At 36.5% G+C, this 23814-nt stretch overlaps 1 protein-coding gene and 1 long non-coding RNA gene across 2 annotated transcripts; one reads left to right on the top strand and one right to left on the bottom strand.

Moving 5' to 3' along the window:
• Positions 1-921: 921 nt before the first annotated feature.
• On the bottom strand, positions 922-1627 carry LOC136802409 (uncharacterized). Its single transcript, XR_010845998.1, has 2 exons — positions 1145-1627; positions 922-959 (listed from the first exon to the last, which is right to left on the bottom strand). It is a non-coding gene; the product is annotated as an uncharacterized lncRNA (long non-coding RNA).
• A 2215-nt stretch (positions 1628-3842) lies between these two features.
• LOC136802283 (tonsoku-like protein) lies at positions 3843-22799 on the top strand. The gene is made up of 20 exons (XM_067058997.1): positions 3843-3907; positions 4652-4747; positions 5192-5355; positions 6054-6358; positions 7013-7184; positions 7592-7709; positions 8243-8382; positions 8683-8835; positions 9877-10002; positions 10237-10444; positions 11269-11354; positions 12465-12554; positions 13214-13286; positions 13641-13804; positions 14140-14397; positions 15497-15680; positions 18458-18567; positions 19247-20005; positions 21288-21486; positions 22603-22799. The coding sequence occupies exons 1-20, from the start codon at positions 3877-3879 to the stop codon at positions 22797-22799; spliced, it is 3633 nt and encodes a 1210-aa protein (XP_066915098.1). The 5' UTR covers positions 3843-3876.
• The last annotated feature ends 1015 nt before the right edge of the window (positions 22800-23814 follow it).

Raw genomic sequence — 23814 nt, 5'->3', positions numbered from 1 at the left:
AGCGCCATGTTGAGACGTTGAAGCACCATGTTGAAATGTTGAAGCGCCATGATGAGACGTTGAAGCGCCATGTTGAAATGTTGAAGCGCCATGATGAGACGTTGAAGCGCCATGGTGAAATGTTGAAGCGCCATGATGAGACGTTGAAGCGCCATGATGAGACGTTGAAGCGCCATGATAAGACGTTGAAGCGCCATGATGAGACGTTGAAGCGCCATGATGAGACGTAGAAATGTCTTGTTCAGGCAGCGGAGCGTCTTGTTCAGGCGGCGAGGCGTCATGTTCAGGCGGCGGAGCGTCATGTTCAGGCGGCGGAGCGTCATGTTCAGGCGGTTGAGCGTCATGTTCAGGCGGCGGAGCGTCATGTTCAGGCGGCGGAGCATCATGTTCAGGCGGCGGAGCGTCATGTTCAAGTAGCAGAGCATCATGTTCAAACGATGGAACATCATGGTTAAACAACAGAATGTCATGTTGAGGCGACGAAAGGTTATGATGAGATGATGAAACGCTATCTTGAGGTGGGGGTTCATAATGGAATGCTTGTTCATGAGGGTCATGTCCTAAATTGGAGGCTTGCCTGAGTAACAGAGCATCCATCTTTGAATCCTCTGACTCTGAAGATTGATCATCCATCGGAAGATTTTGAAAGATCAAATTGTATTGTGAGTTTGCGTTAAGTTCGGAATTTGAAGTGGTACGATTCCCCGTGACGTTGTAGCAGACGTCCGATTGATTATGTGGAGCGACTATAGGTTGTTTGACTTGGGCGGTAGTATCAGGGGATGAATAACTGTCACTTACATGATCATTGATAAGTTGTGTCTTTTCACGTACCTGCCCGGTATGATGGAGTAATCTGTAATCAATTCTCTTGCGTGATCTCTTGCTGTTTGAATGTTGCATGGAGTTCACCACTGAGGATTCTCGTACTGACGTATATTTGTAATCAAGGATTCAAACTAAATAGATACAAAGATCCAAAATTAGTTTATATGAAAAAACAAAAATGAATAAATTCTAAGACTAAGTCTATATCAAACAAAGTCTAGAGTATATGAGACTAGGGTATCATACATACAAGAGAGGATACATTAAAGTAAACAAGAGGAAATATATTGAATAGTAAATAATAAATAATGCTTACCAGCTTGCCAGAGTGAAAGAACTGTGAAGGAGAATCCAAAATGTCAAAATGATTTGAAGACTATCATTGATTGACTTATGTTTATTTGAAATTTATGTTGAGAAAATGACTAAGTCCTGAGGTGTTGACTCTCTGAGTGCTACATGTCAACTGAACTCTTAAGAAAAGTGGACAAGCTGCCATATTTATAGAAAATCTAAACCAAGTTGGCCATAAATACTAAAATTATGAAAAATAGCTAGGAAATGTAAATATGATGAACCAAGTTGGCTATCAAACTAAAATTGATATAAACTAGAAAATACAAAATAAATGATCATAAATTATGCAGAAAACCTGGTTTTCACTGAAAATACTGAAAAATGCACTTAAAAGAAACCAGAATAGACACAAAAACAAATGGAAGAGACTCAAGATAAAATGAGATCAAACTTGAGATATTGGTAAATTTTGCAGTTCAATAAGTTCAATATTGGTCAAATTACATCATCAGTCTAAACAGGTTTCAATTGGATTTGTTTTAGCTTTTGAGTATAATGACTGTAAATGAGTAATAAGTATAAATGACTTTGAAGTTTGTTTATTTTGGACTTTTTCGATATTTTCAAGTTTTATTTTTGATCAAGCCTGAGGCAAAAACATTTTTTCTGTGATAGCATTTTGGTAATGAGTGAATCTATTTTGTTCTAAAATTATGTACTAATAATAGCCTCTCCTAGTTTTTGCACATCAATTATTATATTCAGATAATATTGATTCAGATTGATTTTGCTAGCTTCATTGGGTTTGTTTTTATTATATTGTCAGTTTTCAGTCATTTTCTATTTTAGCATATGACATTTTTTGTGTTGTGTTGAAGAAAGAGTATTTCAAAAATGAGTTTTTTTGAAGTTTCTCTTAGTACCCTGTTTGTGTGGGAGGGGGTGGGTCCCCTTTAAACAGCTTTAAACTCAAATTTGTCAGATTGGTATTGGTACTAAATTAGGGAGTGGGTCCCATGATATTTTGTCAAATTCAAAGAGTCATGTTGGTATCGATACCAAATTAAGGGGGTGGGTCCCCCCTTTTTCTGAAAATTATGATTTTCAAGCTGGTATCAATACCAAAATAAGGGGGTGGGTCCCCCCTTTTTTTGAAAATTATGATTTTCAAGTTGGTATCGATACCAATTTTGGGGTGGTGGTGTTAACTTAGCTCAAAAGATCAAAAGTCAGGTTTTTGGGCTATGGGTTGGTATTATAAATGTTGACCCCCCCCTGATTGAAACTAAAATTTACCGCTAAATTTCGAAAAAAATATCAATTGTAAAAACAAAGGAATTGCTAGATTCAATCTGTCGTTAAAAATGCGGCGCATTTTTTAAGGCTTCACTTTTTCTTGCCTGAGAAAGGTTAGAGATAATCTGGCACCCGATGTAGAAATTTTCTTCCGACACGCTAAAGCTCTGAAGATCGGGAAAATTTTCAGCGGGATATTGGCCCGCTCCTTTAGAGCTTTAGCGTGGACGGCGGCCAATACGCCATCGGAATATCAGATAAGGTTAGAGATTGAACTCTAGCCCTTCGGGCTTTAAACTCAATGCGGTAAACCTCTGAAGGCCTTTGAAAATTAACCATCTGAGAAAAATACTCCTCCCGCAGAAAATTCTACAACAAGAATCTTGTTGTGCGCAAGAAAGTCAAAAACTACATTTTTCTGATACGGCACCCTATTCACAAACACAATCACGCAACTTTGTTGTCATTCCCAGTCCTTTTTGATGAGTGTGGTCCTTACAATTTTGAGATAGCATATTCGTCAGATTGTTATGTTTTCACTCATCCCTTTAGAGCTCAATCATGGTGGGCTGAAAACAATCACAATCTGATCTCAGTCCAGCTATCTGTGTGATTTTGAGACCAATTTTTTGTAACCCAGCTAAAATTGCTTAAAAAACCTACAATTTTAAAATGCTGATAACCTCTGAACTACTTATCCAAGCAATTCAAGTTTTGACATGTGATAGGTATTGAATATGGATGGCCATGGTTCTTCTAGATAAAAACTAATAAAGGGTCGGTGAAAGATTCCTGGGGCTACAAAAAGCAAAAAAGCTTGGGGTTAATAAGGTTATATGCAGTTTTTGGATCATACAACCAGAAATACAATTTTTCCAATCTGAAAAATGTCACGTTTTTCTAGATTATTTGAGCTTGATGTGAGATAAGTAAACTTTTTTGGCCAAAAATTAGTGTAATGGGGTTGTTTTGCTGGAACAAGCAAAAAAAATTCCAGATGATTATCTTTAATGGGAATTTTTTGGATTTTGCTCAAAATTTTTCCCGTACGCGACGCGGTTTAGCAGTATCACTTTTCTATTTTTTTGCAAGTGATCCATAAATATCAATAAAGTGGTAAAGTTGTTTGAATGAGCTGATTTACCTGAAAATTTAGGACTTATTGATCTAAGGTTATTTTTATTTTTTCCAAAACTTTTTGCTTGGATTTCTAGATTAGTCCAAAGCAAAATATGCTTTTTCCTAATAGTAATAAATTTTGTCTCAAGGTTTAAAGCCAAACAGTTAGACAACAAAAACTGGAGTTTGCTCATATAGAAACCTGCTGATGATTAGCACAATTTTTTGCTAAATGCATTTGGCCTCATAGAAAATCATTTTTAATTAAAACTTATCCAGGACTTTCTCTTTTTAACCTTAGTTAAAAATCTTTGTTGAGAAAAAGTATTTTTGGAAATGAATAGTCGTTGCAAACGAGAAATCAAAGGTAAGTATTTCATTTTTTATCTCAAAAAATTGTATTAAATTTTCCATCATTCCTGTTTGGGGTTTTCAGGGATCGAATTAGCCTATCGCATTTCGCAATTCGCGATGCGTTTTTGGATTACTTACAAGCTAAAAATTGAAAATTGATCCATTTTAGGATGCAAAATCATGCTTATCATCAAAAATTTGCGATGTACTTTCTATCCCTTATTTCGATGCCTGGGTTTTGGGACTCAAAGGCCTAAATTAGAACCAATAAGTTATCAACCCTTCTTATGCCAGCCCTATGTTAACGCTGGCCCCTTAAATCTGCCACTACACTACCCAATTCTTAGCTTACAACAATAAGGGCTCACTGGACAGTCTTTATTAAGTTAATGGTATTGACTGAAATATACATTAACCTTTTGAGTATCTTCTTATCTTCCGGGGTGGGAGGGCGCTTAAGAATGACATTTTGCTATGAATGACTTGAAATTTTGACCAGTGTTGTAGATATGTACAATTCGAAATGATTCATAAAACTTTGGTTCAGCCACCTTTCTTGGTGGCATTCGGCAGATCAGAATGTAAAATTTGCTAAAATTAAAGCGTATCGACTGATTGGCTCTTTTGATTTGACAGATTTTTTTCCTGAAAGCTGATTTGTCAAGAAAAAAAAATTCTCCTTGTCTTCCCTCAATACATAGAGAAATAGGTCAATAAATCACTTTGCATACTTTGCAAATTTCTTTTTGTTTTTTAGTTTTGGAAACCCAGAAAAAGAGAGCTTTGCAAAAAGAAGATTTGACAGAAGCTGCAAAGATTTGTAATGTGATTGGAGAAACGTTGTCAAGCTTTGGTAAGAATTTTAAACAGCTTTTTAAAACAGTTAGTGTGTGTGACGCAACTTTTTTGTCCGGATTCCTTCCAATTTCAATCACTGTTAAAAGTTTTTCTGTCTCAGACGGATTTTAAAAAGGCTTTTCTGTCTCAATACTCATAATTCACCGAATCTCAAGAATATGTGCTAATTTCTGTGTAAAATCCATTTTCTGTTTTGAAATAAAAGCCTTTTTGCTTTGACCACTGACAATCCCTTGGGGTGACTTTGAAGGACTAAAGTTGATTAAGTCCAACAGAAGGATAGTCACTACATAGGGTAGGGTAATCACAATAAAAATATTAAAGAATAATTGTACATAAAAGTTCAATCTTACATTTTGATAGTAAAAAATCAAGTTTTTTTGACCGTTAAAGGGAATTTTCACATGGTCTGAATCATCTTAACATAACATCTCAACAGGTTGTTTTGATGAAGCTATAGATGCACACAAGGAAGAAGTTCATCTGAGTGAAGCTATTAATGATGTAATTGGTGTTGCGGTGGGTAACCGCAAAGTTGGTGAATGTTTATGTGAGCTGAGACAATTTGATGATGCAATCAAACACCAACAGAAGCACTTAAAGGTTAGTTTTTTAAAGAGAACTATTTTCCTTATCTGACACAATCCCTAGGGTTTGGCCCAAAATTAGGCTTTTGAAATGGGATCCTTACATTGCAGAGAAATTTAGCTAAGTTTGAGCATGAAGGGTTTGAGTAAATGTGGGCAAAAAATTAACTCTAACGATGTAGTTTCTTGAAAGTTTTTGACCATTTTTAGGCAAAATATGGTAAAAGATTTTTCAAGTTTTCACCCTTAGGCTCTTAGAGTGCACTTTGGGAACTTAAGGGCCACATGTACGGTAGGTCGTTTACCTTGAGATCCCCCGACCACAGACTCTATCTTACTTTGACATTGTGATGAATAACATGATTGCTTGTGGGACTTGAAATCTTTTCTAGGGGTACTAGGTTTGTAAGGTGATGGGTATTGTTATTGAAAATCGAACCTATTGCAGACTGAGTTTCGAAAAATTTTGCCCCTTACTTGACATTTTACCAATCCTATATATAACGGTACTATGTGATTAATAACCTGATGTGCTACAACTATGCTACTGCTGTTTACACTGCATCCATGAGATAATCATTGTTTCTTGAATTCTAGGACAATTGTCACCCAGACAGTTGCTCATCTGGACGATTGCCCCCTGAGACAATTTCCCTAGGAGGGTTAGCAAATAACTCATTGTCAACTAATTTTTACATCTTCTTATATTTCTAGCTTGCACGTTCAGTTGATAATGTTTTGGAGCAGCAAAGGGCATTGGCTACTCTTGGCAGAACCTATTTTGTCCAAGCTGAAGATTTTGATGATGACCCTGGAGGAACAAAACAATGTCTAAAGAAATCTGAAAAAGCTTATTTTCAAAGTCTAGAGCTGTGTAATACGCTTAGCACTAGTCTAACACCAAAGGAATTCCTTCAAATGAAATCAAGGCTTTACTTGAATCTTGGTTTGGTTTACGAGTGGAAACAAGATTATAAGGAAGCCTTGAAGTTTGTCAGTAAAGCTCTACTGATTTCAAAGTAAGTGTAAATCATAATGTGAGGGCCAATATATTTTATGAAAACTATGTCAAAATCTCAATTTGGTACGATTTGGTCAGCAATATATTTACACAAATGTCAAAGTCTCAATTTGGAAAGTTTTCATCCCATTATTCAAAGTTCTTCTGTATCAGACATTAATTTCTAACTTACCCATCATATTTTATTTATGTGTACAATAATTAATCTGTACTGTATAAGATAAAAATTTCTACTTGAAGTTTCTTAAAACTCTCTTGATTTTAAAGTAAGTATACCCACTGGAGCTAATGGTATTCCTTGTCAAAAATCCCTTAGTTGGTCCATCAGCATTAAAAACCTTAACATTTTTTGAAAGGTTTTGGACTCCTCTTTACCCAAATTAAAATATAACAGAGTGCATCATTAGTCTAAACAATCTACGATACTGAAGCCTTGCTTTTAATAAGATTCCAGAGTTTCACTGCCTCTATAACGTTAATCCATGTTGAAACACCCAAAAGACATCGGGTGTTTGCCACCAGTTTTGAGTTCATACAATTAAACTGGTGGCAAACGCCCGGTGTTTTTCGTGTGTTTCTGTATAAAAGATTACATCATGAATATCAAGAATTACCTTTACACACTAAAAACAGCTTCTTTACTCCATTGCAGGGAGCAGAAACTCAGAGAAAACACTTACAGATGCCATTACACGCTGAGTGGACTATACTTGAATGCCAAATCATACCAAAAAGCACTACAGAGTGCAAAATCTGCTGTTATGATTGGCAAAGAGATGAAAAGTAAACAACAGGAACTAGATGCTCAAATGCAATTAGGAGTGGTAAAATTTTCTATAATGATATAATGTCATTCATCAACATTAAATTTTTTAATGTACTGTTCATTGTATGTTAAACAGTGAAAAATGATGCGGTTCTTATTGTTTGATTTTCCCAATATGTGTCAGACCTCAGTATGTCTCCCTTTTTCATTCCTGTAATTTTTAACAGCCTGTGTGGGTCTAAGAGTGTCTATAGGGTCTAAGACCACCATTTATTATTTCAACCCCTTACATTATATGCAAAAACCTCCCTTTACCCATCTTTTGAGCCGGCACCATTTATGGTGGCAGTTTACAAACTACTGTCCCATTTCAATTCCAGCCAACAGAGAAAGAAAATTTTCACTTTAATTTGAAATTGCAATATTGAATAGTTTGGCTCAAGATCATCTCTCATAACATCTTAGACACTTTTGCGTCTTGGTGAATTCAGCTCAGCTCTGCAAGCATTGAAGCAAGTTTACAAAGCATCTGCTAACGAGAATCCACAATCCATTGAACTGATCATCAAGAACCTCAAATTTGGTAAGAAGCTTTGCTCATAAATGTCCCAAGATCTTGTTTTGGGATATTTCAGGATATTTATGTCTCTTAAGAGACCGCAGGATCTGTTAAAAACTCTTTTCTTCGGGGTTAGTGATTACAGCCTTTCTCGTCCTGGATTCGTCCACAAATAATGCTAATATTACAAAAATAGATTGTATTACACTTACCTCTGATGGCCCTCTGCTTGATTATAGGCAAGGATGGGTTGTAGTAAGGGTTCTTGTATTTCGTGTTACCATCCATAGAACTTCCAATTGGGATTTGGAAAAGGTTAGTGGGCCTGTTTCAACTTTCGTTCCATTTTTGTTCGTCCGGAATGAAATTTCAACTCGATCGGGAGGAAAAGCTGAAATTAATTGAGAAATAAAAGCAAGAAGGGGTTGATTCTTGCAATTTTTCTGGTGGTATTTTTCGTGCCATCCGCAAAATTTTCGATTGAAAGGGCTTAAATTTTATTGAAAAATTCAAGACGAATATTCCGTTCCTTCGATTTTTTATCAATTTTTGTTCAGCAATGAAAGGTGTGAAGCTTCAAACACGGTTGGATTGTTGCACGAGTGAACAAGAAAGAATGACTTCATATGAACATTTTGGTGATCTTTCGTATGACGTCATGTGCCCTGAAAAAGCTATCGAATATTACCAGAAACAGGTGAATAAATCGAGTCTCCAGAATTAAGAATGAAACAGAAATTTTTATAATATTACATAACATTATACAAGACATGGATAATACATGATGTACAAGATATTTAGCATAGAAAAATAACATCATTATAACCTACAAGAGATATTATCAAATTGAGTCTATTATTAAGCTTATATTCCCCTTAAGTGATAAGAAATCTGCTTGAAATTATCTTTCCAATGAGCCTGAATGAGCTATTATTTTCATGAATTTCCGGGGCGTAGAATAATTTTTGACTTGTATCTTCTTCCCACATTTCTTTAGCTTGACGTCGCGAGAGAGTTGAGGATAGAAGACAAATTGATCGCACCCATCTACATATCAATTGCAGTCACTTACTCTGAGTGCAAAGAATATGGAAAGGCGTTGGAATTTTATCAAAGAGAACTTAAATTGAGAAAGAATGATTTGAAGGAGGTAACAACGATTAATGATCTCACTTTTTAATCTCATTAATTACATTGTGTCCATTCCCTAAACATTGAGGATTTTGTCACTCTTCAGGCAAAATTCCAAGTACTTTGCCCTCTCGCCGTTCTTTGATCTAGAAATCAAGCCAATGGCCAAGTACTCACTTCTCTTGGGATTGGTTTAAGATTCAATCACATGATCAAAAAGTGAGCTAAACAAACTAATCTCATTAGATTTTGTAACGGCCACAGGAAAGTGCTTGGAATTTTCGCTGCTCTTATCCCTAGCATTTTGGATACACTTCCTTTCTTTAACGATACCTTGTTAATTTACTAACCACTCTTTGAACCGAAAGCAGAAGAAGGTCAAAGCCTATTGGGCTCTTCCAGAAAAAATTTTTACATGGGGGGGGGGGGTGGAGGATATATTGTCCGGGGGTAGCAAAAAATCATCAAAATTTGCCTTGTCCAAGGTGTAGATTTACTCTGTCCGGGGGTAATTTGGTGTGTCCGGGGGGTCAGCAGATGATTGTCCGGGGGGGTAAAACCTATTGTCCGGGGGGGCCAAAAGTCACCCTGTCCGGGGGGTAAATCACTAAAAAAATTTATATCCTCCACCCCCCATGTAAAATTTTTTTTCTGGAAGAGCCCATTTCTCTCAATTATTTATTTTCCGTATCAAGCAAAGGCATAACTAAGTTAGGTTTTAGTACGGGATTTTTTTTTTTGAATTTGATGTTGGATCATTTATCTCCAAGCTTCTAAATTGGAAAATCATTTTCCTATCAATATACCTTTTCGACCGTAGTCACGCGGTCAGGGGCGTGCCACTTTATTATTTAATTTACCACCCTAAACTCGATCCAATCCTGTTTTTACACTTTTTTCTATTCTCTTTAAGTGCGAATTTAAAAAAAAACAGGGACGGTTTTAGGGTGGTAAAACGGCAATTGACGGCTATGGTCGAAAAGGTGTATATATTCTTACAAATCCTTTTCTTAGTCAGTGTAATTTTTTTTACAAGGAACTTCTAATTTCCATCTTATAGAAAAGTTCAACGTACTGTGCTATCGGCAAATGTTTAGAAGATTTGGAAAGACCTTACCCAGAAATCAAGGAGATCTACATGAAAGCCATTGAGTGTGCTCAAAGTAGCGGGCATATCAAAACCATTGTAAGTATCAGATGCGGATCGAAGAGATATTCAAAATTTATGACGGAGAGTCTTGATTTCGTTATAAAGAGTATGGCTGAAAGAAACATTCCTTCGTAAATTTTGAACTGCCTATAGATCCGCCACTGAGTATCTATATTTTCAAGGGTTTTCGGGATTTCTTGTTTATTTTCTATTTAAATGTTTTCTGTTGATCAATCAGGTAGGTCCATATAAGTATATCACTTGTTTCAGTTGAAAGCGTACAAGGACTGGGCAGAAGTCGTGAAAGTCAATGAAGGACCCATCATGCACGAGAACGTGTTGAAAAAAATAGCGACGCTTCGCCAAGAGATGGAAACGGAAGGGGATGATAGCCAGGAAGCTGTTTCTTCGCCATTGGACGATGATGGTTCAGATGACGTCCATTTGACGCCCGATGAGGTCGAAATGCTGGAAAGTGGTAAATACTCATTATTATCTTACTTTTGTGTTTTATTGTGGATTGTAGAGGGATTCACGACAGGCAATGGGCTGGGCACCAATCAAGGTATACGGTGGCATAAGTTTGGCGTTAAATTATAACTTGTCTCTTTGTTTGAGAGAAAGGCCTTGTAATTTTCAACTTCAGTTGAGCTATAATCTGACAATGTTTGTCTGTCTGTGTGTATCTGTCTGTCTGTGTGTCACAAACTTTAGGGCAGCCTGGAGACATCAAAAATGGTTGGATTTGACTAATATTTAGCACATTTGTTCCTTGGGTGAATATATGGGGGTGTTTTTTGGGAAGAGTTTTTCTCAATTCGAATTTATTGTGGGGATTTTTTTTGTTTTATTCGAGCATAAAATTTGCGTTGAAAGATAGAAGTTGAGCCTAGTATGAATGATCCGGTTGGTCGAGCCGAATGAACTACTTTTACACAACCGTTTCTACAATCCCACACAAAATATTTGAGACAAAAGGCGATTTTAAACACCACAAATGATTTTTAAGCGCGTTAAACTGGAGTTGGAAAGTAGAGTTTTAACTCTAAGTTTTAACATGAGACTTAAGACTTAGAAATCAGGATTTAAAAGCTTAAAGTTGTTTCGATCAGGCTTGAAATATAGCCTAGAAGCCACCGAACCCCTCAAAAATCAAAATATTCAATGCAAAAAAAAGTGGAAGTACTGAAGCTGCAATTCTCGCCCGAACTTTAATTTCTGAAAACGTTAAAATACACTAAAGTCTCAATATATTTCGAGCAAGATTGTAAGTGTTCATTTCTCTCTCTTTCTCTCTTACAGATGACGAAGGGAATGACGAGGAAGAAAACCACTTATCTTCAACTTCATCTACAAAACAAAGAACTTCACGGGAAAGTAAAAAGAAGGTACAGTACCGGGTGCGCCAAAAAAAAAGTATACAAGATTTCAGGATTTAGATTTTTTGTTCATTCTTTTTTTATTGTATAGAGGATGCTTTAACTTGAATTTTGAGCTATCATACATTAAATTTGAAAAAGTAGTTTTGACTTTTTTTCCAGGTCGAAATTTCAAAAAATCATTAAAAACAGCGAGCAAACTTTTCTCTTAACACTTACCTTCCTTACACATAAAAATACCAAAAATCTTTGGTGCACCCGGTAGAATCTTTTCATTTCGAACCTCTTGAACATGAATAGATGGATAGAGTCGATATTTTACGTGGATAGCCCAGTAATCTAGGACTTTTAGACAGTCTTTCGTTTGTTTTCACGGGGTCCACGGCCAGCCGGCTCGGCTATCTATGAACTGAACGGAAAAGCGGAGATTTGAACCGCGACCATTTGAACCGCGACCATTTGGCCATCGCTCCATAAATATCTCCTTAACTTGAACAAGTTTTATGCTATCGTCTCTTCAGTTAACAATACCTTATAAACCTCAATCTACATCTCGAAATTTTTATAATACGGACAAATTGGTACTTTCCGTGTGTCTTCAAGTTATAGATAGAAACTCAACTGTATTATGAAAAAAATCTTTCTTTAATATGTGATACCAAAGCAAAGGCATCGCGCAGCCTTGCGTCGCATTTTTATTTTGTCATGGATTTCTCTCCCTCCTTCCAAGGAATATACCTAGAAATGACCTTCAAAATCCTCAATGTTAAAGTATAGCACCGGTCTTGATTTAATGGGGTTATTCGGAAAATTTGCAAAAGTATTGATCATATCAATGCAACGTCCATACAGTTCGAGCCTTAGATGAAATAGATGAAATATCTTTAAGTCAATGTTTGAATCTCTATGAAAATATAATTATACCATTTATGTGAGCGATTCCGAGCAGACGTCAACTCGATCGAACCTTTTTAAAATTGTTATCAAATAATCATGAACCACGACGCTGTTAGATCCCTGCTATTAGAATCCAGTCAATGACGTAATGTAACTTTTTCTCTAGAATGGCGGATGCTTGTTTAGGAATTTCTGTAACATCCATTCTCTTTCCCATTTAAGGTGAAGAAAGTCAACGAACGTGGTGAGACACCTCTCCATGTTGCAGCAATTAATGGAAACATCGCCAGAGTTGAAGAACTATTGAAACTGGTAATATATTTTTTCATTAATTACGTCACGAGCAACGCTTACCTCGTTTTTAAAATGTTGATATGGTAATTGATTCACAGAGGAGCTCATAAGAAGTTCACTTTATTTATAAAAGTAACGCTTGAAGACTCTAAGGATTCAATCATCTTGCTAACGAAGCAGTCATAGCACTCAAAATAGTTTAAGAAACTATTGAAATTAGTTATTCTGCACTTCTTCAATCTTCATTGAGATAAACTTAATTAACACTCTCACTACTGGAGATCTTTTGAGAAATCCAAAAATTATCCCTCTGAAATTTCATCGAAATTTTTACTTTGAAAGGCTGAAAAATTTGCTTCGAATTCCTTCAAATTGTAAACCGATGCACGCACAATTTAAATTAGATTTCAAAATACAATAAAAAAACCAACAAAAAACTCTGTATTGAAAGCTATTGCCATTTAAAGTACTGCAACGTATGTTTCTTAGTTCTTTCTGCAGAGGATATTGCATAAATGTAATACTTGACTTCAGCTATAAGGCATCGATGCCCCTCGCTCTTCCATTACTCCTTGCTTGACATGCATCCTATCTACTGTCCTTCTCACTGCTGTCGACAGTGGAATGAATTTTAATATCGAATTCGGAACTCAATTTATTCTCTCTTATGTTTTAAGGGTGCAGACGTCAAAGCTAGAGACTATTGCGGATGGCAGCCTATTCATGAGGCCTCCAACCATGGCTTTTATGGTATAGTTTTTTAATAACAATAGATTTTCTCTCTATTGACTTTCATGTCATTTAGACTTTAAGCTTTGAGCCGAAATACTTGAGAGAAATCTCTTGAATGAGAAATGAAGCCACTTATCTCCAATCCAGATCCCGGGTCGGTTTTTCAGATTTTATGGTAAATAAAGCCTTTGATGACTCAGAGGGAGAACAGATTCTATCAAGTCGTTGTGTGGATTAAGTCTCCATTCACATTAATTGTCTTCACAAAGAGGTAGAAACTTCGCCACAGTGTTAAAGAAAGCTCAAATTTTTCCTTTACTTTATAAGCTGCGCTAATTTTAAAGGTCTGGAGACTTTCCTTTTATTTTGTAGATATCGTAAAACTGTTGCTTGAATACGGTTCTGACGTTAACGATCCGGGCGGTGCACATTGTGGCGGTATTACGCCACTCCACGACGCCTCACAAAACGGTCATTTGAAAGTCGTTAAACTTCTTTTGGAATACAATGCAGATGTCTACGTCAAATGCAAAGAGGTAAAGTTTTATTTTCGTATGAGAATTATAGAAATAAATCAATAGACCTGATCGTTACTTTTTGCGAATTCTTTCCTTTATAACAAACTGCTTGGTAGTTTGGATCGAGTCACTTTACATTTGTTATCACTGTAGAACGTCGTTATTTTCTTCGGTGTGACGTTTTAGTTTGTTCAAACTCAATGTATACTCAGCGCCCCTTTTTGATGAGTCACAAGCTAAGGGGTCTTGAAAGTCTCGATTAGGTAGGGTCTCGTATAAAATAAAAATTCAAATGTTAATTTATAAGTTCATCAAAACTTTCTTTAATTGAAACCCCCTTTCATTGTTTTCAGGGCCACACGCCGCTACAATTGGTGCAAACGGCAATACGTAACGATGAAGAAGAACTGACGGCGAGTGACAGTCAAAACTCAGAATCTCTTCTCGCCTTACGTCGTCGCGTCGCCGTTCTTTTACGTGACGCAATGACGAAAAAGAAACGCAAATCGCTACAACGTGGTACTAATAAGAGCGTTGCGGAAAATCGGAATCGTCTAATGTTTGAAGATTTCCCCGATTCGGAAACAATGGGTGATAGAGCCGGCTTTCAAGTATGATTTTTATCTTATTTTTTGTCAGGGCTCACTCAACTTTTTTCAGATTAACCTGAAAATTTGAAAATTCTCAAAGTTTTAATACATTGGAATTACGGTGGAGGCTTCAAAACTCGAAAACCGACGTAGAACTGAAATTTTGATCGAGGAAAACTTGACTCATGGGGTCCATGATGGATTATACCTGGAAAGACCACGTGACAATTAAACTGCAAGGTTAAGGAGGTGTTAAATAGTTGGGAGAATGGATATTTAAGAAAATGTGCCGATCAAAATTCAAGGCCTCGTATAGCGAGCACCTCGCTAAAAACCGGGATTTTTCATCTCGTTTCTTAGTGAGTTCCACTTTGAAGATTTTCAAAAAATAGAAGCCTTTCAAGTGCTTTGACGTAGATTCGATTTTTTTGCTACTGCAGGAGCTTCGAAAGTTAAAATGACGTCAAAAAATCGAATGTTTAGAGCCCGAAAACCCATTGTTACTCACGTAACAATTTTGATCAGAGCTTCCTACTATGACCCTGTGCAAGATATCTAATCTTTTTACAAACTAACTAACATACTGAAGCCAACCAAGATTTGACGATTTCTAATTATGGTCGCAAAATTTCGTACCTCACATTAAATTTTTTTTCTAGTAGAAAAGAAGTTTTAAACTACTGATATTTCGACTTTGAAAATAAATATAACCAGTAAATTTGAATGTTTTGCTTAATAGGGACAATCTGGAGTTTTTACAAGTTCTTATTTGATTTGGTTGGTCGTTAACATGTAATAAAAACAATTTCTTTACTTTTTCTAAAGAGCGCGTCCATTATTTCATGTGACCAATTAGTGAAGCATCTTATAAAAACTCCAGCTCATCTTGCTTAATAGGACTATGAAAGAAATCTTGTAGCTGAATTTATTTTTCAAGTGGTTATAACCTTATAATTTCGAATTTCACCACAAGCGTTTATGAGAAGCTCAACACTTAGTGTTTGGAGCACTCTGGTGACAACAGCAGTCTGTGCTCGCTTACCCGAGCCGCACTGATGAGTCCTGAGAAGGACGAAACACGTGTCTGCGGATAGATGTAACTTTATGATTATAAATATAGGAAAACGCAGTTGAGTCAACGGACGATGACGATGATTTGTCACCAGGAATCCCTTTCAAAAAGAAGAAACTGAATCCTGAAGACGACCTTCTTCAACGTCAATTGAACCAATCAACGCACGAGGAGAAGGATTCACCTGAATCGCCTCAGTCCCCTTGTATTGCTAAACCATTCGTCCCCACTGGTAGGGAAATTTTCGTTTAGATCAAGTCGATATTTTACGAGGATAGCCCAGTAATCAAAGTTTTTTGGACCTACCCCGGTGGAGGTCCTATAAATTAACCTGTGTTTGTTCGTCCGTTCGTCCGTTCGTCTGTTCGTCCGTCCGTTCGTCTGTTACCAACTTTTCTCAGGATTGAATCATAGGAATCGTTTGATTTTTGGTACAAAGGTGCAAAATGGTGGTTGCCAAAATGTGACGGAGCCCGATTTTCGAAAAAAAAATTTTTTGGGCAAATTTGGGCCAAAAAACGGCTAAAAAACGGTTTTTTTGGACTTTGTGAAAAATTGGATCATTAATTTTTTTTGATTTTTTGTATGAAAGTAGGGTACCATCATAGGTAAAAGATGGCTCAAACAGAATTTTGCAAAAAAAATTTGTTGGCTCAAAAAACGCATGTTTATCTATAAGAATTACTATTAATAAGCATACATCAATGTTCTTAGTCAAATTACTCAATTTTTTTACAAGATAGATGTTTTTTTTGCTCATGAAGGCTTACTTTTGAAGAATATGTGTGTTTAAGACAGGAAATTTTAGTTGCTTGGCGTGTTCCTATAGAAAAACTGGCCAAATTCGATATTTTTTATAAGCACATTATCAATTACTTATGTATTAGCTTTTCTCGAGATTGGATTTTTCATTCTTTATGATATTTTGCACGAAGATGCATAACTATAAACCTTCGAATATGACGGAGTCCGATTTTCAAATCAAAATGTTATTGGGCAAATTTGGGCCAAAAAACGGCTAAAAAAACGGGTTTTTGGACTTCGTGAAATCATTGGATCATTGTTTTTTTCTGATTTTTTGCATGAAAGTAGGTAAAAGATGGCTCAAGCAGATTTTTGTAAAAAAAGAATTTTTCGGCTCAAAAAACGCATCTTTATCTATAAGAACCACTATTAATAAACATATATCAATGTTTAGCCAAATTACAGTGATCAAAGTTCTTCCGCCTCAGACGGATTTCCGTCTCACAGAAATTGTTGTCAAAGTTTTCCATCTCAGTTAGAAATGGTTATTTAGCGAGAAATAGTGATTTTATTCTCTAGAATAATTCCATCGAAAAGAAATCTTGTATTAGAACTTTGATAGATGTATATTTTCGCTGTACGATAGGGATTTTAAGAACATTCTGAGTTGTTTTAATTAAAAAATTTTAGTGCCTTTCTAGTCAATCTAGGGGGTAAAAAATCTGAAAATTTTCTGGCCATCGGCCCCAACCATCGTGGGGCCTGTGAGTGTCATTATATACCAAAATATCTCTATGAAGAAATTTTCCGTCTCACAGAAAAAAACGGCTTTGACCACTGAAATTACTGAATTTTTTGATGAGATAGATGTTTTTTTTTTGCTCACGAAGTCTTGAATATGAAAGAATATTTCAAGAGCATGAAATTTTGGTTTCTAAACGTTTTTTTATAAGAAACAAACGACTAATTCAAATAGATCGTCACTATTTGTGTTCTGAATGATTGTTTAATGGTCACGTCACGTAGATATCAATTATATATGTGTTAAATGCATAACCAGGTAGGTCCATAAAAGTATCACTTGTAGGCAGTCTTTCTATTGTTTTAACCGAATCGGCTATCTGTAGACTGAACGGAACATTGGAAGGAGCAGGGATTCGAACCTAGACTGTACGCATCCCCAGAATTGGTTTTAATATAGGGGATGCGTATCTTGTATGAAATTCCCGTCCGAGAGTTACTCCAAATTTTGTAGAAATATTGACGATACGCAGCCCCTATATCAAAACATATCAGAGGGGATGCGTGCAGTCTAATCCGAACCGCAAACCCTTGGTTTGTATCGCTGATGCTTTGATCTCTTGGCCTTCTTCCCTTAAATTCTTGAACCTTGTTTTAGAAATTTGCGTTATGATCTGAATTGGGTTGCAAGATTATGCCAATGCAGTTAAAACATGTGATTACATATACAAAGTTAACGTGATTTTATTCCATCTTACTTACTTTACAACTTACAGCTGATAACTTTATTAGTTTCAATAAATTCGAACCAATCAGAAATAAATGCCATAAACAAGCACATAAAAATTTCGAGTAAAAGCGTGATTTGTCTTCAGACTTTAATTTTGCAACCTGTGTTTTAATGATTTACTGACAATATACGATCTTTTTTATAACAAACTGTTAAAGTGAGCTTCGACTGTTCTTACTTTCACGTGATTTTCATCATCATTAAAGTTGCCAGAGGGAGAGGGGCGCCAAGCGGTACACGAAGACTATACAATTTCATTTTTTTTTTTATTCAAAAATTTCGAGAAAGCAAAATTTCTAATTCTTCGGGCTTGGGGACTTCGAATCGAAGCTAAATCGTTTATTCATTTTTTAGCCATTACCTCATACTTTTTATTTGGGGTACTGGTTTTGATCAAAATTCAATACATTAGCGTAAAGCGTAATTGGTGGGGTGGATCTTTTTCTGGAAAAAAATCCACTGAGTATTACCTAGTGTTAAGTTTTTCAGGCGTTTTAAAGCAACAGTCGGCAAGAAGAGATGGTGCACTGTAAGAGAGTAACAAAGGAGCAAATGATTTTTTGCGGAGAAAAGTTACACTATGAACCCAACTTGCGAATGAAATTCATGCGGTTACGTCCTAGAAAAGTTGTCACGGATCCTAAGGTTTGGCCCCTACTAACACTAGAGCCCTTTTATCCAATAAATATCATGTCTCGTATGACTTTCACACTGTCGATTTTCAACATTTTTAGATACTGATGATTTGGATATGAATGTACCAAGAATGTCATCAACAACGAACCAACCTGATTCTGAGAATGATGATGATGATGATGAAATTATGCAACTATTTCAACAACAGGTGATTCGGACTTTTTCCAGGAAAAACCGTATACATAGTGGAAATGGGTCTGATCCCCCTTCTTGACATCCCCCAACCTTTAAAAATGCCTATCCTCCAAGGACTTTGGACAAATTAGCTAACAAATATGTGAAATATCTTTAGAGAGAGGAAGCGAAATAATTAACTTCTTTCTTCTTTTTGACTCAGACTACTCTAACAGAAAACTTGCTTTCATGAACACCAAATTTCATAACAATGGGCTCTTCCAGAAAAAATCCGTTCATGGGGGGTGGAGGATATATTATTTTTTTCATGAATTACCCCTGGACATTTTGATTTTTAACCCCATGGACACGGGTTATACCCCTGGACAAACATCAAATCAACCCCATGGACACAAAAAATTACCCCTGGACATTGCAATTTTTTGGCATTTTTTCAATACCCCTGGACAATTCATCCTCCACCCCCATGAACGGATTTGTTCTGGAAGAGCCCAATGCGTGAAAATAATCTACAATATATATGTAAGCCCCCCATATTCCTTTTTTCAGAAGGTGCCACCCCCCCCCCTTAAGAAATGTATGGTACCACTTTCAAAGTATCCAATCAAAGATGGTGGATGTAGTTCGGTTCAGGGGCCAAAAATACAGGTTGATATGATTTAACAACACTTCTTATTGTCTCTTTACCTCAGGAATGTTCAGAAAAACTGGAAGATGAAGACAGTAATTATGAAAGTATGGCTGAAGACATGAGTCCACCTGTTGTGTTTGTCAACGACACAACACCTGACGCAATTCCTTCAACGTCTGTTGCTTCCGAGGATGAGAGACCTTTAGAAGTTGGTACATCCAGAACGAAAAATAGACCAAATGCCGGTAGACCCAATAGTAGGACACAACATAAAACGTCATCCGCTCAACGTCGGTTACAGACTAGAATTAATTTTTCTCGATCTCCCAGTCCAGCAACAAATATGAGGTCATCGAGTCCTTCCATGTTTACGGAAGGTGATCGACGTCTACAAGACTTTATAATCGACGACGAGTCGTCACGTAAGAAAGGGAACGGAAAACAACGTCAAAGTCGGATTGATTTTACCGTCAATGCTCCCCAAGGGACGTCAAATTCTAATACAAATCACAGACCTCGAAATAGCACTAATACTCAAAATCGTAGGAATTTAACAACAGCGAATAAAGGTCCGAAAAGCAATCACCGTCAACGACATATAGACAATTACCATCCTATAGAAATACAAGATGAGAATGACGCTAACGTAGATAACAGATTAAATACGAATCATATTCAATCTACGGCGGCTGCCTCCACGCAACCGATTACAAGACCGTCCGGGCCGATTTTTAGGGTCAAAGTCCGGATATCGAATCATTGTCTGTTGGTACCATGTCAACAAGCAGATGAGAAAACAATAAAATGGCTGATTGATCAGGTATTTACCCAACAACCTCGTTCCCTGCGTATTATTAGCTTGATTGATGCTTAGTAATAGCGCTAGATAATACCCTGGCATTGTTTGTTTTTCGAACGCGTAAGATTACGTAATTGAAAAACACAACGTCAGATTTTTTTATGACGTATTGTTTTGAGAAGTTCCCCCTCTGAGAGGTTACACCTGGGTATTAGCGAGTTTACGTATCTGTGTTCTTTTTTTGCGACGGAGACGGTAAGCTTCTAATTTGTCTACATCCTGACTGACTGAAGACGACGGTAAATCAGCACTTTTACCGTCCTCAATTTTTCGGGTCAGAAGTGTAAATACATAAACTCGCTATTCTCTGGCATCAATCAGTGATGTAAATAAAGCCTAAGGTTGGTATTTACCATCTGAGTTTACTGACATGTGAGTGAAGGTAGAGAGTCTATCACCATATTTCCCTAACACTCTGCCTGGAAGAGCTTGGGATTCGAACACAGTCCATCGCGGTGAAAGTCTGTGATCGAAACCTTCACACTACCAATCGGCAGAATGTTAGTGAGATACAGTGATAGCCTTATCCAGATGGTGAGTGAATGTATACCGAGTTTATCTTTCTGCATCTGCAATTTGAGCAATTTGAGCTGAGTTTAATGACTCCGATTTTCCCTAAAATTTGTTTCTGATAATTATAAATGATCGTTATTGGAATAGTACGTCCGTGTAATTTACAGTTTTACGATGGTAGGGTCTTTGAAAAAAAATTGTGAACTGGTCTATTCCCCTCCTCGCTTTAAAAATGTTCCCACTGTAGAATTTTGATTTACATTAAGGGAACTAATTTTCGCGGTGGAAAAATAATTCCAAAAATCGCATTTCACGGGAATTAATTTTCGCGGTTTTGCTCTATTTTGGACCCATTTTAATCACATTTTTTATCATTTTCCTAGGGATTTTTCTAATTTTTTGATGAAAAACAGCCTCGCTTTAAAAATGTTCCTACTGTAGAATTTTGATTTACGTTAAGGGAACTAATTTTCGCGATGGAAAAATAATTCCAAAAGATTGCATTTCACGGGAATTAATTTTCGCGATTTTGCTCTATGTTTCCTAGGGATTTTTCTAATTTTTTGATGAAAAATAGCATAATTTACGGGTTCTAATTTTCATGGCTTGAAAAACCACGAAAATAGCGAAAATTAATTCCCACGGAATTTAGTTCCCTTACGGTAAACTTTCTCCCACACCTTCTGTATTTAGCACTTGCACGAAAATTTTGATAATTCTAATTTTTCAGGCTAGTGAACGTTATTACAGTCTAACAGGTGTTGCCACGACAATATCACTTCAAACACAAGATGGCGCACATTTGAACCCCTCTGACGTCATCACAAATGTTATCGATAACAATGAAGAAATTTGTGGTCTGGTCCTTGGATTAAAGTTTCCTCCTCTGGTTGAGCAGTATACTACCAAATGTAAAGAGAAAGGAATAGGTATGTCTAATACGTGTAATCTAAAGACCGGAGTGGTCTTTTTTTCCTGTTTTCTTTTAACGGCATATTTTCTATCATTTACTTGCGTGTGATTGCTAAAGTGTCGCCGAGCCCGTGGATAGTACGGTTGGAGAATGTCGTATACAACCGCAACTCCGACAACCGAACTTTTGAACGACTACTGAATTTTAGCGATAAAGTTATCGTTTTAGAAAACAAGATAGATGGAGAATATTTTCCATCTTTCTACAGAGACTTCTTTTTTGACTTTTCGTGGTTTTCGTACCCTTCGAGGCTCCCAGAAAACGAAAAATTTCGACCCTTCAGTCCGAATTTTTTCTTAGCTTTTTGTTACTTCTATAACCATTACAGTGAATTTGAAAGGTCAAAATAAATTACTAACCCTGATCGTCTGCACACTCAAAGCAAACATATCCCCTAAGTACTCCCCAAGCAAAATTGAAATCTTAATTTACGTAATGAAACGTTCCTATGGTACGAAGACTATTTTTTTCTTTAATCTGACAAATTTTATTTTGAAATTAAATTTAAATACAAACAACAATTCATGATATGCACCACTGGAGAGTCTTTTGAGAATTTTTGAGAACTTTTGAAATTTTCCACCCAATACGTCACTTTTTCCATTGTTTAAGTGACGTATTAGATGGAAATTTTTGAAAATTCTCAGAAGACTCTCCAGTGTTGCATATCATGAATAAGCTAGTTGCAAAAATAACAAAATAACGTAACAACGTAACGTATATCTTTTTCGTTAAACCTTAGGTCGTAGCCATTGATTGTTAATCGTCGAGTCGTGTCTAATAAAAAGTCTTTTCATCGTTTTAACTTTTTATAATTATGCTAGCAAAATTTTATTTTAAACTTAAAATATAAGCTATATATATTACTTTAAATAAACGCCCCGGGCATTTTTTTTTTAATTTTAGGAGGGTGTTTATTCGATCATACTTCCTTATTGCTGCCTGTTTCAAATAAACGCCCCTCCTAGGGGAGGCGTTGCGAAGGGGGCGTTTGTTATGGTATTCAAAATTAGCGTATAAATTTTCTACATTCAATACTAATCAGGATTTTAATGTTTCACTTTATTTATAGACCAGTTAGATGAAATCACAGAAGTATTCTCTTTGGAGGAAGAATTACGCTCTTTATCTTTGAATAATATGTATATCTCAACGTCAGATATCGAAACCGTATTTCCCTGTATCTCGTGCAATGTTCATATCACTGCGATTGATGTCTCGAACAGTTATATCGGTAAGCAGTTACCCTTCATTTTGACTGTTCTTTAATTCGTGTGGTCCCCACTGACCTTTATATACCCTGGGCCCGGTTGTTCAAAAGTGGATTAGTGGCCGATTAGCTTAATTCTCGATTAAATCTCGATTAGCGCCGATTGACGCAGAACCGTCGGTTGTTCGAAAAAAATTAGGCTTAAATCTGGATTAAATCCCGATTAAATTGGCCAAATTTTAATCCTGCTCTGACCCAGGATTAACGAGGATTAAGAGACTTTTTCCTACAAAAAAAGTGAAGTCGCTGCATTGAAGTGAGGAATTTGAACAAAAAAAGATTTTAGAATGTTTTGGAAACATTCGAAAAGTGACGTCAAGATTAAGATTTTTGAAAACACAAGCAAAATGTCCATGATTAGTTAATCTGACGTTCGAACAACGGAAGTTAATCGCCGGGATTAACTAATCGAAATCTAATCGCGATTAGCGCTAATCGGGAGTTAATCTAATCGACTTTTGAACAACCGGGCCCTGGACCATAGATTTATAAAGCCTGAAGGGCTAGATGGAGTGCTTTAAGCTCTTCCAAGCAAAAAAAAGTGAATATCGCAAAAAATATTGCTGCTATTGTTTTTGAAAACCCGTGAAGCTTCTGATTGGTGAAGCGCTAAAATTCTATTGTAATGTCACGTGACTTAAATAGGATTTCCTACCTAACCTCGGCACACTTTTCAGCACAATATCTAGCCCTTCGGGCTTTATAAATCTATGACCCTGGACCAAGTTTCTCAATCCCAGCCAAGCAAAATCTTTGATCGGAGTTTTATGAAAAGTGGTACCCTAATGGCGGCACTACTCAATAACGGTGTGAATGCATCAAGAGCGCTAGATCTATTTTCCCTCGAAAACTTTTGATGTTGTAGCGCCGCTAGGACGTTAATTTTTAACACTGCAATGGCTTCTTTACGGGTACCAATTCAAAAAACACTTCGATCAAAGATGGCGGATATAGCTTGGTCCAGGGATATATAAAGGTCGGTGGTCGGTAGTAGAACCCGACTAGGGATGTGGT

The sequence above is a fragment of the Clytia hemisphaerica genome, unplaced genomic scaffold, assembly GCF_902728285.1.
Source record: "Clytia hemisphaerica strain Z4C2 unplaced genomic scaffold, Clytia hemisphaerica genome assembly, whole genome shotgun sequence".
NCBI lineage: Eukaryota > Metazoa > Cnidaria > Hydrozoa > Leptothecata > Clytiidae > Clytia > Clytia hemisphaerica.
Note: the sequence above shows the minus strand (reverse complement) of the source record. Positions and strands in the feature narration are given on the sequence as shown.

What these genes read in the sequence shown, in the direction of transcription:
- LOC136802283 (XM_067058997.1), top strand. Translation starts at nt 3,877, where the DNA reads ATGAATAGTCGTTGCAAACGAGAAATCAAAG. An exon ending in CTCCAACCATGGCTTTTATG is followed by an intron (nt 13,287 to 13,640) that starts GTATAGTTTTTT and finishes TTTATTTTGTAG; the next exon opens with ATATCGTAAAACTGTTGCTT. An exon ending in ATGTAAAGAGAAAGGAATAG is followed by an intron (nt 21,487 to 22,602) that starts GTATGTCTAATA and finishes CTTTATTTATAG; the next exon opens with ACCAGTTAGATGAAATCACA.